The sequence below is a fragment of the Haliotis cracherodii genome, unplaced genomic scaffold, assembly GCF_022045235.1.
Source record: "Haliotis cracherodii isolate W230 unplaced genomic scaffold, xgHalCrac1.p SCAF_5, whole genome shotgun sequence".
NCBI classification, from domain to species: domain Eukaryota; kingdom Metazoa; phylum Mollusca; class Gastropoda; order Lepetellida; family Haliotidae; genus Haliotis; species Haliotis cracherodii.
The window spans coordinates 21,573,808-21,591,154 of NW_027266308.1; the positions used below are offsets into that span (position 1 = coordinate 21,573,808).

Genomic DNA, 17,347 nt, shown 5'->3' on the forward strand with positions numbered 1-17,347 from the left:
AAACCAACAACACTTTTAATCCCGACCTACAACACCCACAATAAAAAGCAATGGGCAATCTAGAAGAGCAACCTCCCTGTGGCGAGAGCCGGGTAATACTGTGAGCTTTTCCTTACACTCACGTTTCTATGTTGTCTGTGCTTCTGTTTGAACTATTAAGTTATGATGCGATATATACACGATGTTTTTCTTTAAATACATTTAGAAGACAAACATACTGTGTTTTCAATGTTGAGCTAGGTTACCTGTAGATATAACGGCGCTAAACTGAATTTTGAACCGAACGCTTTGAAAATATAGAATCCAGTGTGTTGAGTGGGTTGTCGATCTGAATAATGGAATCACCGACTACAGCATTTCAACGAAATATGGCGCTGTATATGCTCAAGCAGTTTGTAACACACAGTAATACTTTACTCGAACATATGACAGTCACTGAAAGCATATAAGCAACTTCGCAAACTAACATGAGGTGGGCACCCCTAAAGAAAACTAAGCAAGCTTTGCAAAGCTTCTGTTCTACATCGAACGTCACCATTATGACAGTCACAGTCGTAAATAGAAAAGCGCCAAAATCCAAGCTCTGTATTCTCTCCAAAACGTAAAATACTTTCTCTTTGTAGATTTCTATCGTGTTTTATGAACAACATGTATTGCCACACATCCTTTGAATATTGTAGTAACCGCAACTTTGCATTTTTGTAACCTATAATAATTATTTTGATATGCCTACCGACAATGTCTGAAAAGAACTATTCTATCAAATACAACATTTCATCTAATCTTCGATCAGGTGACAATCCTCACACTCCTGTTGACCTGCGGGTTAGTGTCATGAAACCCTTTCATGCGTGTTGGCTCGTGTCTGCTCTTGAAAAGCTTGTAAAGGACACTGATGGGATAATCCGTGGCTGACGCCAATCTGGGCTGCTTGACAGGTTGTGAACTGACCACAACTCAACTTCACTTTGTGTCTTCAATAGGTGTCTAGTAATTTATTTATCTATTACCTTTGTGACTGATTGTTGTCAGTGGCTGCTAACAACTTGTAAGGATCTGATATCATTGTTTTTTTATGTAATACTAGTAAAAAATACAGAAGTGATTTATTTCGCATTAATTTCCTGTTTTACAGTATTAGCTTCCACTGTTTTAATCAGAGAGGGTTTATTGTGATTTGACAACCTCTGTTTGACCAATCAGAATCGAGTAATTTCCAAACTCATGATATAATATCACGTATATTCACCTCTCCACGCGCTGATTCACATTTTCAATACATGTATAACACGACATTATTAGTCAAAAGACCACATATGCCATATAACAAGTACATAGCAATTTCTTACACTTGCCATTTACAAAATGTCGTCACACTGAATCAGGTCTCAATCACGACTTTATGTAATTGTGTCTTCAAAACTGCTAAACGTAAATATAATACTACATAAGCGGCCCAAATAACCCCGGTCGGGTATGGGGCGATGTGGGGATTATGAAACTACCACGATACGAAAAGCCATGAAACCCAGCGGTATTATCGTCTATTATTTTCGAGCTAGGTGTGGTGTGATGACAAACCTAAACCTGACCTAGATTTCTCATGACAAAAAAGATTACCTGCTGAACCAGACTAGTTAAATATTTTTTACTCACCTCTTGGACACTCTTCTTGTATTCTGTCATTATGTAACCAAAATATTGGAAAACACTTGAAAATCCTCTCTGAAACAATACAAGGAAAATACATTAGGAGAAGGTCCGACGAAACCTCCAGAGTTTCTGATCAGCAACTCAAGCTTCAGGACATTTCATTCAGACCAGCACAAATGAGTACTGTATCTCGAAAACGAACTTTTCAGAATGTACACAACACAGACCGCACCATTATATTGTGGATATGTATACACCAGCTCGTTTCTGAGAGTCATAGCATCTAACGCCACCAAAGGGAGTACCATCGAAGGATGTTTTGTTTTGTGTTGGTTGTCGTTTGTTAAAATCGAACTCTCCGAATCGCCATTGTACAGAAATGAAGCGCAATTGTTTTAGAACGGTGTCATCTGATTGATTTAAGAAGCAAGGCAATCTAATGTCCCAGAGTTAGGATGGACATATTTACTTAAATTTACCATGGGATCATATTTATATATCCTATTTAAAATTTCTATTCGTCCACATACCTTACCACATTGTATAGTTATGTGCCATAAGAGACACGATAGCGATTTCTCTGTGAGATGCCAAGTAAACTTGCATTTAAATTGAGCTATATTCATAAATGTTTTGGATAAAAAACGAACAGCAATTTGAAAGATTGTACAAATGAAGTGTACCTACCTCTTTAACGGTCCTTGTATTTTCAATGAAGGTGTCTCCAAGGGTCCTCACATCTTTCAGTGACATAACATTTGATTGTGGCGGACCTGAACTTCCGTCTATCCACGAAGAAAATGTGTTGTTCCATCGTTGTAGAAATGTATTTAAAATAGTTTGATCGTCTTCAACCACCAAAAGTAATATGATGTCAACCTCACTGGAATCCAGGAGGTACTGAGACGGGCTGTTTTCTGACACTCCTTTAAAGAAGGCCTGTTTCCACTCGCCTTTAATGTCAACACTGGAACATATGATCACATTTATACTGATATGAAAAACCACTACCAGAGCCAACATAAGAAACTTCTTAATAAAGACATCAACAAAGATCTTGCCATAACTTGCATGCTGAAATTACCCAATATATAGATAGAGATATCAAGAGAGTTCTTGAGATTACCAAACACCTAAATAGAGATGTTGAAACAACTTACACACTGAGATTACCAAATATCTCAACTGAAACATCAACAAAGTTCTTGAGATAGTTTCTTGATCTCTCCACTTCAAGGACAAGCTCGGAGTTGACCTCTCGCCGCCTTCGTCCACTTCTCTTACAAGTTCGTGAGAGACCGTCAAGGCAGCTGGAATGAAACCCCAATAGTATCACGTTGGTGGGTGAATTGAGAGAATATTGCTTGACGCTGCAGGAAACATTATTACAGCTATATCATGGCGGTGTATAAATAACTGACTTCGAACTAGGCAAACCATTGGCTGACATCCTGAGCAACGATGAATGAAATCAAGTCCAAGAGGCTGATTGCAATTCCATTTTAGTCTTATCTTACAATAAGCATAGTTTTTTTTCTATTGTGGTGTTTACTTGTACCCTGTAACAAAGAAACAATATCCGGACGAATGTTTTGTTTGTCTTCCTTTACACTTGAAATATTGATTTCCGAGAAAGCTTGTTCCTGTTCGTAAATCCCGATTATATTTTGCAATTCACCTATATTTACTGAAATAAATTATTGATAGATGTAAGTATACTTTTTCTGTGTGCAAGACTGAGCGACCGATGTCAGGTAAATCTAATGCTATGCTGTTCAGGAAATGAATATAACCAAGATGGCGAATTTGGAATCATTGGAATGACAACTGGTGAGTCTTAGAATGGTATGAAGGAATGGGATTGAGTATCTGGGTTGTCTTGCTCAGGACACATAGTTGCTGGGACGTTTGACTTGTCTATGTCAGATATATGATTGAGTTCAAGCCATCATTCCACAACGTTTAACAACAGCCGGCCTTCTCGTCTCTGTCAGTTGTCTTTCGTCACTGTCATCAACATCAGATCTTTTATCCGATATCTGGACCAGACAAACCCGTGACTAATATCATAAGCAATGCCCCATGCCGAGATTGACCAACTAATCCACAGTCGTCTCTTACGACAAGAATATATTCCTGGGGTCTATTCTAACCAGGAACCACCATGTATGTATACTTACTTGAGATATTTAAAAAGAAAGGGACAGACGGGACACGAAAGCCCAAATCCACAATCTAGGGCATAACTTGCTACTGTTGTGGCAACAGAAACTGCAGATGATGACTTGTCGATATTAGAGATGTCATAAATATCCAATAAGCACCCAACTCCTGGTATCAGCTCAAAAGGGAGTCGAAGAAGTGGTTTATAGCAGTTGTCGATGAGCCCCTTTATACAGTCACAGGGTACATTGGTGCCCACATACCCACGAAGACGGTACCCACCTCCTACAAAAAAGCATCAAAATATAACATAGCGTTTATTCAAAGTCTTGTTTTAGCATGAATATGTCAGTGAATGAAAACGTGATCACAGATAGAAAGAATTATGAACACACATTAGATTTCGAGTTACGTTTCTTTGTTTGACAGCGCCTTGCCCTTGCTCAGAGTTTCACCAAGGTGATAAACATGAAAGCCATGTATTACTTAAAACTGTGCTCCCACATCAAACTGACACATCGAGACATGACTGAAACACTTACCAAAGATGCGTCTAGTCAAAGTCACTCATTCATAACATTACCTCCAGACACTTGTCCTCTTATTCTGCGGCCCCTTCCACCAGCACATGATGCAGGAGGCTGACCTGGATACTGTCGTGTTAATCTCACGGATGCACTATTTGTTCTTACTGATCCACACGTATAGTCATAGAGCACGATAAAACCACACACTGTTGATGAGGAACGTTTGCTTATCTTCTTTGGTAGCACATCGATAGGGACAATTATGCTGGTGTTCGCATCCAAATTTCCGATCGGGTCGACAACCTGGAATATGAACTAAGTTTGTCAACATTGCAATTTATGAGATGCCAAAGGGTGTGAAATAGAGTATCTGAATGACCAACAACATAATATTAAAAGATTTTGAATTTTTTTAGAGGGAAGTGGGGAAGCCTCTTGATTAAAATAATAGCTCATCACGTGTTCGAGTTCCCACATGGGTAAAATGTTGCGAGGTGCTTTATTGACTTCACTTCCATTGTTTCAAAAGCGAGATATTTTAAAACGATTTATCCTTGACAAGCACTTATTGAAGAACTTTTCTTTTCTTTTCTTTTCTCGATAGACATATTGTTTCTAATATCAGTGATTTGTTCGGAGCGACTGAAATGAACGGGCACGGGTGTTGCGTCCTTAAGGCGTGCGAAGATGACATGATCTTTGGTTCGAATCCAATATTTGCCTGGTTATGATTCTTTGTTTTTCAGCACCTGCTCGGCTCGAGGGATCTACAAACGTGGTTAATGTCTAAGATCTATATCACTTCGAGCTGTACATTAAACGACAAAAGAAAATAAATAAACAAACATTGAGCTGTCCTCCCAAATTAAGCTGACACGTATTCATATAACTAACATCCCGTTCAAGGCGACATTATTAGCAACTTACTCACTCACTATGTCTCGTGTGTTGTAAACATATACGACAAGTCATACCATGATTCCCGTGTTTGGTCTTCTTAACATTTGATAGATATATATGTTAATGCTATCAGTATTTACCTGCACAAAGCGTAAAGTTGGATGGTTTGGTAGTGAAAATCTCACATTGTCTGCTCGGATAAAGCCATGGTTGGTCAGAGTGAACACCATTCTCGTTAACCGTCCTTCTTCGTACGGAATGAAGTTGACAGAAGCAGGTTCTACGGTGACAACAGGCATGGGAACCTGTGACAGACACCAGCTAGTTTACAAATAGTTCCTAGTCTTTTCATTTAAAATACATATAAGATCTGCACGTTCTGATATTTGATCATGAAGCAATTTGTTGGTTAAAATGTATTAAAATACATATATGATCTGCACGTAATGCTTTTTGATCATGAAGCAATTTGTTGGTTAAAATGTTTAATAAAATACATATAGGATCTGCACGTTCTGTTATTTGATCATGAAGCAAAATATTGGTACCAGTCTTGATTGTACGATGATTAATACTGTATATGCATGTACCCTTGTTTCAAATGTTGACTCTAGTGTAATGGTGTACTTGTCCTCGAAGGTTGTCTTTGTGACAGACCACGTGTATGTTACTGCTGTACGTTGTAAAAAGACTCTGTATGTCGAGGTACTGCCGTCCACAACGATAATGACAGACTTTGATGTGTGGTTGGCTGCTTCAACTTGCAGTGTATACCGGTCTGCATGGATCCCATCAAAGTTTAAAATGCCTGTGGATAAAAGGTTAAATTGTAAATAATAGCAACAGTCACTTTTAGAAGTATCAATATACAAATGTGTGTTACATACATACACCTATTACAGATACAGGAAAGCGAAGTTAGCGCTATCATAGGGTGATATCATAAAACACAGATAGACGGCATTAAATACAAAGATAAAAATCACGTTTTTCCATAGTTACAATTTAATTCGCTTTGATGATAACATGTAGTGTGTGATAAAATTATTCGTATAATACGTGTGACAATGATGAATTAAAGAAAAATAATTAAGTCATCATTATTAGCATTTGTCGACCCACGACGAGGGTCAATAAACAGTATAAACACCATGTGATTATTGTTGAAATAAATATAAAATTGCGGAAACCTTTAATACATCTGGTTTCATTTTCCAGTGTTTTTTAACCATTTAAAATCAAAGTGTTATAGATACGTTCAGTGGGATACAAACTTGAATTATTCTTCACTACACTCTTAATGAATGATACCTGTTTCATTTGTGATGAAAGTCTTGCTAAACATTCTCCGTGGCTGTGTCAGTGTCACCACGGCCTCAGCTAACAGTGGTTTATCGGCTGCAAAGTAGGTGTACTCATCCTCCACAATCACCTGAATGTCATGGCGGTCATCAGAAGTTATATAGAATGTGAATGTCAACGTAGACGAAGAGTCGTTAGAGGTGATCAACAAGCTACCATCCGTTTCACCGAGCTGTCTTTCCAAGGGAACGGTGTAGACCAAAATCACTGTCGCTGTTTCTCCTGGTTCAAGCTCCAACCTCTCAGAGAAAGAAGAACGTAGCTTAGATATGGCTGCCACTTTCAAAAGTAATCCACTGGGAATTTGAACATTGACATCTCTAGCTGTTGCTTCACCGGTGTTTGTAACATTAATGTTGAAAATTGTTTGTTTTCCTCTTGCAGCAGCTGTCTTGATATTGGATGGAGATAACTTGAGAAGGGGTCGTCGTATTTTCAGATTTAGTTGCACTCTTAAGACTGTTCTTGTGCCCCGCACACTGCGTACCACTACATACAACTCTGTTTGTAAGGGCAGCTTCTGTTCAATGATGAGATCAAATGGTACACTTGACATTGAAGGCAACATTATGATATTACTTGTGCGTTGTTCACCGAAGTACACCCATGCAGAATCAACATTGTAGGAATAACTCTGAATCTGAAATATTAATTCGTTATATTTTTAGTCCACGCACTATTCCATACATTATAGTGACGAGTAGATAAGAGGTGCACATATTAAGAAGTCAGGATGCTGGGATTGAGGATTCTTGTATTCTGTGATAACACTCTTTCATGTACGTCTCTGACCCGTGAAGATCCGGGTAGAGAATAGGTGTTCAGCAACTCATGCGTGCAGTAAAAGTGACTAACGGGATCGGGTGATCAGACTCACTGGCTTGGTTGATGCATGTCAACTTATCCCAATTGCGTAGGTCGATGCCAAATGATGTCAATCACTAGATTGTCTGGTCCAGATCGATAATTTACAGACCGCACTAGTTGGAATATTTTTGAGTTCGGCATTAAACAAACCCCCCAAAAAGTATCTCTGCTTGCGTGTGAGGTATATTTTCAATGTAACAATTTCCAAAAATATACTTTTGCATGGTAACAATTCAGGGGTATTCTATTTTGAGGCCATATTCAATTCCACGGAACCTAATAACATGTAAATGTCAACATACCGTCGCAGAAATATTCTCCAATGAGTCCAACCCATCATTTGTAAGATTTGCAACCGCAGGAAAAGTGACTGCCGGCGTGTCAAGGTAAGCTGTAAGTGACACAACCTTAGGGTCACAGATCATGCTCTGGACTCGCCACTTCTTTTGCTCCAGAAACTCAGTATCAGCCGGATGACTTGCGCTCTTCAAATATCATAGATTGCATATAGTGACAGTTAACGCATTGACATTATCTTGAAACCATTAGACACAGACATCTTTAGAAATACACGTGAATGATCATAAACAAAAGTTAAAACATAAGCAATTCAATAAAAAAAACACCCGAATATATATCCAGATCAACTACCTACATGATTTATTCAACCAGAATACAATACATTTATTGCTAATAAGCTGATAAATGGTGTAACAATTTACATACGACACTGAATTCGCCACTGTCGTCTGGCTGGGGATAATAGATGACGTCAAACAGGAAAGGTGATGTGTCCTCAGCATGGGTCTCTAGGTCACGTGTACCCTCTTTATTTCTAATCCTACATTTAAATAGTGCATAATTATTCAAATGCCGGGATACTGCATGGTTGAAAATACACGATAATTATATGTATACAACGTTGATATAGTTCTGAGAATGAAACAAAATATGACATTTGATCTTATTTGAAACACGTTCAAGTTTACTAAATAAATGGACAATACACGTATCATTGTAGGAATTCTTTGAATAAATGAATGTCAAATTGAATTAATGTTACCCTTTTAAAACATTTGACTCATTTGCCATATATAAACACACTTACTGGACTTTAATTAATGCTGAAGTGAGATTCCAGGTGCTTCCAGACACGTCAAGATGTCCAGATATAAGGATCTGTGTTGGGTATGCCAAAGTCCCCCAGGGTGTCAGACTGTCCACAACAGCACTGTAGGACAGCGGAATTGACAACACCCACTGGACATCGTCGTGCCCAACAATATTCTGTGCTCGAACCTTGATGACATACGGAGTAGATCTACCGTTCACTGAGATCCAAGTAATATTTCCAGTGTCCTGATCGATCGTCATTCCAAGCGGAGATGAAATCAAATTCCAGCGAATTGTATGGCTACCCTGGCAACATATACGTTTACATTGCATGTCATGATCTTGTAAATGCTATATTGTTGCATGAAATCAATTCGTTGTCACTCTTTTAATATTAATAAACACTAATGATAATACGTTTCATAAGAAGAAAAGATGTCAAAATACATGTATTTTCGTTCAGATGTCGTCTTGGTACGGTGTACTGAAAAAAGTGTCTACAGTAATCATACCTGCACAAGAGACATCATTTGCTTGTAGGTCTGGCCCTCAGTCAACTGTGAGTCATTTATGGCACTGACAACTGGCGGTAGTGCCTCTACCGAACATGAATCCCCTGTCCAAGGGAGAGTACACGTGCATTGACCAAACAGGCATTGACCATGAGGTGGACTGTCTGTACTGCCACAAGCCGTTGTTGGACATTGCACAACAAATGTATAAGAAACCTATTATTGAAGGAAAATGATTTCAGATCGGATCTATAAGAACAATAAATTGGACACACGTTTGAAGCAAAGCTAAGGAAGACACATAAAAACATTAATTCTGATCTGACTTAAAAGCATATTGATTTAGGCATTATCAGATATCTTAATCTAGCAAAATACAAATAAAGTGTATTGCCTTAAAGTATATAAACTAAATGATATAAGCTGCCTAACATGTTACAATGATTTAGTGAAACTTTCAAGCTCCTCAAATGCATTACCTTATTGCTTGTGAAGTGCACCCCGTCTGAACTTATCTCAACATGTACTGTTCTTTGGCTTAGTTTAGGTGAAGTACACGTGAAATGTTGTCTACTAATTCTCGTTGCAGCTACGGTTACTGCTCCAAACTTGCATTTGTAGTTGCTGGTGTTTGAGAACTTGAAGTTATGTCCCCTTATATGGACAGGTGTTCCTCCCACGTCTGGTCCTGCATCAGGGGACACGCTCAGTACAGTTGGTAGAGGCAGGCAATCTGGTCCGTAGAATGTTTCACTGCATTGGGCACAGAGGTTGCCAGTCCAATTAGAACTCTCACAAATACAGGTTCCTTCAACAAACGGAAACAGTGTTGCTGTTCAACCAAAGGTTACATAATCCTAGAACTTTGTTGATCCACACAATTTTGCTGCGAACAGTTTTGTCCAAATCAAAGGGGGTATTCGATGGCTTTTCTATTGATGCCTGAGGTCACAAGGTACAACACTTTGGTCAGAATGGACACAGTAAAACTTGAATTTCATACAAGCAAAACAGGATTTATTATATGATGGAAAATGATACCTGGCAACATGATCAAACTCGTTAAATATTGTTTATGTCAGTCGATGTTTAATCAAATACATTGATGCCTCTGATAGTAATTAAAGGCGGGAGATCAAAATGTGTCTTTAGTATGTGCCGGTAGTGAGGGTCATAATATAGTTTTAAACCTATATCACTGCCAATGTATCCAGTATTACAGTTTGTTCATAACATGTGGTCTACATTATTATATACAGTCGAACCCTCCCTGTGCTGAACTTGGATGTGTCGAATTCCAGGTAGTCTCGAGCTCATCTGGGAGTCCCGAGTATCCAAATTAAGCATTAACATTCCCCTGATGTGTTGAATCTCGGATAATTCGAGTTAGACACAACGAGGTTCGATTGAAAAACAAAGGCTGCTTTAACGTACCTGTTTGTGTATCACATGAGCCATGTAGACACTTAGGACATGGTGCACAGTTTCGACCCCATGTCTTTGGTGCACACGACTCACATGATTTTCCTCTATACTGGGAAAGACAAGTACATTTATCCGGCTCTCCACAGAACCCTCTCCCGGAACAGTTATTGGTCAGGTAGCAGGTAGCAACAGCACACGCGTTCCCAGTCCACCCATCAGCACACTCGCAGAGTTTGGGTCCGACACACCTTCCACCATTACATTCACTGAGGTCTGAGCAGTCAAACTGAGTACAGTCCGCCCCCTTCCATCCACTGAGACAGATACATCCATTTGGTCGAACACATTCTCCTTTGCCACTGCAATTGCTCACTTGTGAACAGTCAAATGCCTGGTTTACTGATATTGGTAGATGTATCACATTCAAGAGCCTTGGATCAGCAGATCGTTCCACAATTTTATCTTGGACCAAAACTTCGTCAGTCGTCCCCCACCAGTTATGTGTAGCATTTATATAGCCACTGCCCAGTTTAGTAACTTTCAACTCATAGTCAGAACTTGGATTATCGAAAATGTTCTCAGATAATGTATAATTTTCTAGATTAAGAATGAGTGTCCCTTCAGTAAAAGTTGATCGTGATATCTGGTTAAACAAGAAGGATCCACTTGAGATTTTAAATGCTGATAAAGAAAATGCACACAGACCAGATACATGACTGATTAGATTGGATCTGACTGATAATGCTAAAGTTTGACTGCTCCATGATCTTGTCTTCAAGTCTATTTCAAATAAACATTTTGAATATGACGTGGCATTGTTTGCCCTGTTGTCAGTAACCAATACCTCACTAAAACCGGTGGTGACAATTGCAACAGTGGAATGACCTCTGAACGTATTTGAACTCATAATAACTTTTTTTCTGTCATCCCGGTCAGCCTTTCCAACTGCTGAAATTTGAGCTGATCCATAATTGTTGTCGAATATGCAATCGCCCACTGTTATGTTTGAATAGCCTTTATAGTATCTTGATGATATCAGGCGAATTGCAGGCTTGTTATTATGGTCATGAAGAAAGCTGTTACTTAGCCTAATATGATGATTTCCACTGAAAGAGTCCATGTTCACGTAAACACCATATTCCCCATTGTTGAATATTTCCATTTCCTCCAGGAAAATACTTCCTGTTTCGCCATTATGGTAAATTCCGCTCAATGCATTGTTGTGCACAAATCCATTACGTAACAGTAATGCATTCGAGTGGATCATGATACCGTAGCTTTTACTATTAACAATAGCAGTTCGCCCCAGGTTCACCATTGTTACACCAGACCCAATCGTCATCCCAGATCTCCCCGTGTGAGCGATACTGCAGTCAGACAGTGTCATGTTGTCTGTATAGGTCACCAAGCCATAAAAAGATCCAGTTATATTGACATTTCGTAAAATGATCCCTGAAATGAAAAATCCTATTTAGCACAAATTGACAGAAATAATGTATCTGAACACTTAAAAGCAAGAATGAATTTATTGTATGATACATTATTATTATTAATCCTGTCAAAATAAGATTTCTATATAAAAGACGTTCAATATTTAAATTTGTTTTTCTTGCATACATATGAATATCACATCAGGAATGTACAGGTTTGCATGCAGTTGTAGATGGAGATGCAGTATACCACAGTCGATTGATAACGATATTACCTGATGTGTGAGCGAAAACGATTCCATGCCAGTGGTCATCAGTATGATTCCTGAGGACAACTCGCTTTGGACTGGATGATAGGGTCTCTACAGATCCTGGTGAATGAACGAGATGCAAACATTGTTAATGTAGGCTCACACAAACATCTCAAACTATATGACATGGTTTGACAGCAAAAGGTACCTATTTCACACAGAATAACATTTCACAGAAGTCAATATAGTTTGTCAAAAGCTAATCTGATAAACGTTTCATGCTTTCAATAATTTATATATTTCAAATCATACTGAATGCATCATAAGGAGAATAGGACAGGAGGAAAGGTTCAGGTGATGTGTGAAGCTTGAGGTCAAATAGCAACAGGGTTTGGTCACTCACCAGAGGTATAAATGCCTCTCTGTTTCGTGAAGAGAAGCTGAACTCCAGCGTGAATAGCAAGTTTTCCTCCTCTTCTGTAATAATGATGAAGGATATCAAATAACTATCTTGTTTGATACGCTGAACATTCCTATATGCATCAAGCAGGCGTGTCTATTCAGGATTGATAATAAAGCGCACTTTACCTTAAGGATTTTGGAAAGATTTTGAGTCAAATCCGGCACATAAAACAAGGCTGTTTAACAACTCAGGGATTAGTTTAAGTAAAATCTACAATTATAGTGAGTGAGTGAGAATGGTTTTACGCCACTTTTAGCAATATTCGAGCAATATCACGGCGGGGGACACCAGAAATGGGCTTCACACATTGTACCCATGTCGGGAATCGAACCCGGATCTTCGGCGTAAGGAGCGAACACTTTAACCACTAGGCTATCCGACCGCCCCCTACAATTATATTTACTTAAGTAATTAAAAACAAATATATATTACGCTCATGACATTCTCTGAGACATCATCTTTTGGTCTTGAGATTAAAAGACTAAAAGGTCTTTTTTATCCTGTTAACGCACACTGGTATCAAATTTGTTGTTCTATCTTACTAATTCGTGCAGTCACTCAACACAATTAAGACAAGATTCCCAGACGTACCTGATCATTATTGACCTCTCGATGATGTATGGTTCGGACCGTCCGTCCAGAGTTAACTCCTCCTCCACAACCCCACCAACTGCTCCCATCTCAAAGAAATCAGTCGGCCGCACTCTGGCCTGAGACATGGTTGTATTAGATAATAAATAAGGTATGTACGACACAAATCCTAACTCCATATTGACGTCAAATCCACATATTCTGTCCTTGATTTGTGAGAGTTCAGTGAATCCCCAAAAGTTCCATCTGGCATCATGCTCGCGATCTTTCTTGAATGGGGCCACCTTAAGCTCACACATTGCATTTGGATTGAAGAAGGAATTGTTGTGAATCTCTGTTTCGTTTATTTCAATAAGAAGGACATTGGTAACTTGGTTGTGAATCATTGAATTGTTATGGATTTTAATGTCTGAAAATGTACTGTCATCGTTTGGCATATGAATTATACTAGAGGCACTATTGTTCATGAACATGTTTCCAGAGATGTCTATCACTGAACTGGGTTGTATATCAGTTATTCCTATCATAGGAGCACTACTTATAAAGGCTTTGTTATTGTTGAATTTATTTGATGTTATATTTACATTATTTCCTTCTCGACTGTTTAATTTTAAACTGAGAATCTGGCCTGTATTATTAATATAGGTATTGTTAGCAATGAACAATGACATTCGTGCTTTGATAAGGTAATAGTCGAATTTAAATACATCTGCCATGTTGCCATTAAATGCATTTTCTTCAAATAGTAAGCTCCCAGATGTGATGGAAAATCCCCCCATATAGATAACGCTTCTGACGTGAAAACGTGTCTCCCATTTATGGTTTTTGTATCGTGTGTCATGTTCTATCAAACTGCTTCTCAGGACACTCAGTCGCACTTCTCCGTGGTCGCTGCTTCCCCCAGGAGATAGATATATAGCATACCTTTTGTTATATTTCACAACACTGTTTGTTAAGGCTATATCTAAATACAAGGAAAATTCGGAACCCATCCCAATTTGATTCCCTGCAACAGTACAGTTGTTCAGCGTTACGAGGCCATATGTTGATAAATATAGCCCATACTGTAGATTTCCAGATAGCACACAACCAACCACAGTCATTCTGGTGTGTTTATTTATGCCGCGTATGGTAATACCATGCAAACCATTGAAAGATGATTCTATGTCCTCAAAGATGGGCAGGGATGTCCCATACTCGGAGAGAGTAACGCCACTGGCCTTTGAGAAGAAGGACTTCACATTTGATATTTTAGTGATATTCCCATCTAAAACTATTCCTTCAAGTGTGTCATTTATCTCTAGATATTCAAGCTGGGTATCAGGGATGGGTGCTGAAAAACAAAGAATTCAAGTTTAATATGATATCAGAAAGGCACATGAAGAATTACGTCATGGGTTCTGATTGGTTTGTTTGTTGGTGATCTAACACCGCATTCAGCAATATTCCAGCTAGATGACGGCGGTCTGAAAAGAATAAAGTATGGACCAGACAATCCAGTGATTGACATCAGGAACATCGATCTACGCAATTGGGATCCGATGACATGCTTCAACCAAGTCAGCGAGCCTGACCACCCGATCACATTAGTCGTCTCCTACGGCAAGCACAGTCGCCTTTTACGGCAAACATGGGCTGCTAAACCGGATCTTTACGGGACTGATGGGTCGTGAAGAGTACTTAAATGCTTAATGTACCTTTGAGATAATTCCCCAAGCATCTGACGCTGATATCTTCGAAATGATTACATCCCGTTCTTTTGTTGATACACTCGTCAACATGTGATTCGTTGCCCACACAGTGTAACTTTGTATATTTGATTTCCCCTGAACCACCTCCAAATTTTGAACGATCATAATACTTCACACCACCTTCAGGACTAAAAAAAGGAAACAAACAATAATTATACATTACTACAATTACAGCGCAGAGCATCGATAGACTAATTGGTACCATATGTTAAGATAACATGTAATTGGAATATAAATATGAAGAAGGATGAACTTGATACAATATCAACAGGAATTCAGTTTCTTTAGCAATGGTTATGATGACGAACAGCGGGACTGTGACAGTAACATACATACTCAAAGCCTGCCATTCTGCAAACCACATTGGCATCACGGATATCAAAGTCATCATCACAGATGGTGCTGTATGCACTTCCAACCAGAACCTCGACTCTTCCTTCGCGCTCATCAGTACCACCAGCAAACCGTACGATCCCTAAAAGTTTATGAAGTATATATTCAACAAGTAGAGTGAAACCTCGGCAATCCAGATGATATCATCCCTAGTGTAAATGTTCAAATTAACGAACCATGGTTGCAAAGTAATGTGTAATGTGTCCTTAATGTAACGTGTCTGGAATATTAACGGTGTTTGTACTATCGAGCGTTTACGGTATATCCTCAGGAATCTAGGAAAATAGTATATGCTAGTATTGTTACGTTTTATCTACAACAGTTTGTATACACTTACTTGGTTGTCCTGTCACTTTCACTCCGTCCCAGGGTATACCTGCGTTGGCCGGGTGGAATCGAACAGGCATATCTCTCGATCCTCTAACATAGAGATTCCCTAAACAAAGACTTTACAATGAACATGGACATATCTATCGCGTTTAAGGTTAGTGTTATCAAATATTCCATGGCAAAACAGTACCAAGAATCGAAAAACAGTTTTCCTACACAAACAGTATGATTGAATATGATAAGTATAGCTTCCATACCTTCAACTCGCATTCCAACGCTGTCTTCAAACAGAAGTTGTACGCCAGCATCTATTATCAGAGTGTCTTCTCTGCCAACAATAATGTTACTCAGGACAGTGTATGGACTTTGTGCACTGGTTAGTGTAAAGGTTCCACCAACAGCTCCACCTAATGTTCCGTTTGAGTCGAGAAAAGGTGTAGTCTCCACAAGTTCTAGCATTTCTCTATCTTTGAAGAATGGCATGATGGATATTTCAGGTAAGGCCACATCGTTAGACTTGTCATATATCTTTACTTTGATTTCTGAAAATTTGTCCTTTCCCCAATAGTTGTTGCTTGCGTTGATTATGGTATTTCTGAAATCCTTACTGGCGAATTTTATAAAGTAGACTAAATTGGTCTCAAACACATTGTGTCTAATAATAACATCGGGCGTTTTCAAAATAAGAAGACAAAACCTGAACACGTTCATGGTTATATTCATCTTCTCATTGAGAGATTGTTGAGATTGGAGTTCCATATTCCCAACATTAAAATTGTTTTCCCTTATAAAAACCCTGTTGGGAGCACCGCCGCTAAGATCTATATTAGCAGTTCCTGATGGAGCATAAAAGGAATTATTAGCCACTTCAACATCTAAATATTGACCTTTTATCCTGAATACGCGCCCCTCTTCTACGTTGAACGTGTTGTTCAGAAACATTACGGTGGTCAATGTTTGTGCTGATTCACATAAAATACCACCTGTATGAAAAACAGAACCAGTTGCCCTGAAAGCATGTGGGGCCGCTTCATTTTTTGTGGTGAAAATCTTTACTGACCTCGAGGTGAATTCAGAGTTCTCCAATAAAATATTACCATATTCATTCTTTGTTGACGCCCCTGGACACGTTGACAACGTTATATCATTCTTTGGTGTAACTAACTGAGACTTTGATATTGTTACATTGAAGCGGTGAGATCGTAAGGTTAGAGTATCAATTTCAACAGAGCTATGTGAGAGGGAAAATGCCAGGTACACGGAACAGTTTGTATTTCGGACGCCTGCAATTGTTCTTGCTGCTTTCAGTACTCCATGGGTTATTTCCAGATCTACAATGAAGAATACTCAAGATTGCAATGGTTCATTTATTAAGTTACAGTGCTTTCAGAAACTAATCCAGAACAGTAAGGGTAATCATGTTTTATAATCATTGGCTTTATTTATGATTGACATGCGAAAACACAGAACTGAAAGAGTGACCATTGTTTGTATCAATGTACATTTACTTACTGCTACTCGTGACCATCACACCTCCCCATCTGCTTTTGGTGCCATTTTGTAAAATCACAAGTCCAGTTGATGATCCATTAATTTTCAGTGAACCTGTGAAGACA

At 38.8% G+C, this 17,347-nt stretch overlaps 1 protein-coding gene across 2 annotated transcripts in view; it reads right to left on the minus strand.

Moving 5' to 3' along the window:
* Positions 1–17,347, minus strand: part of LOC139444078 (uncharacterized) — a 32,056-nt gene that overhangs the window by 5,036 nt on the left and 9,673 nt on the right. Inside the window, exons 8-29 of one of the 2 annotated variants that reach the window (XM_071224988.1) lie at positions 17,244–17,336; positions 15,989–17,062; positions 15,739–15,837; positions 15,345–15,483; positions 14,955–15,136; positions 13,258–14,590; positions 12,607–12,680; positions 12,228–12,323; positions 10,532–11,974; positions 9,577–9,905; positions 9,098–9,313; positions 8,581–8,891; positions 8,199–8,313; positions 7,775–7,957; positions 6,555–7,125; positions 5,834–6,051; positions 5,384–5,548; positions 4,400–4,646; positions 3,834–4,101; positions 2,814–2,963; positions 2,341–2,620; positions 1,657–1,725 (exon numbers count right to left, since the gene is read on the minus strand). In XM_071224988.1, coding sequence (XP_071081089.1) covers positions 1,657–1,725; positions 2,341–2,620; positions 2,814–2,963; positions 3,834–4,101; positions 4,400–4,646; positions 5,384–5,548; positions 5,834–6,051; positions 6,555–7,125; positions 7,775–7,957; positions 8,199–8,313; positions 8,581–8,891; positions 9,098–9,313; positions 9,577–9,905; positions 10,532–11,974; positions 12,228–12,323; positions 12,607–12,680; positions 13,258–14,590; positions 14,955–15,136; positions 15,345–15,483; positions 15,739–15,837; positions 15,989–17,062; positions 17,244–17,336 — 7,655 coding nt within the window. Of the gene's footprint in view, positions 1–1,656; positions 1,726–2,340; positions 2,621–2,813; positions 2,964–3,833; positions 4,102–4,399; positions 4,647–5,383; positions 5,549–5,833; positions 6,052–6,554; positions 7,246–7,774; positions 7,958–8,198; positions 8,314–8,580; positions 8,892–9,097; positions 9,314–9,576; positions 9,906–10,531; positions 11,975–12,227; positions 12,324–12,606; positions 12,681–13,257; positions 14,591–14,954; positions 15,137–15,344; positions 15,484–15,738; positions 15,838–15,988; positions 17,063–17,243; positions 17,337–17,347 lie in introns of both variants that reach the window. The other variant, XM_071224987.1, reaches the window with a different exon arrangement.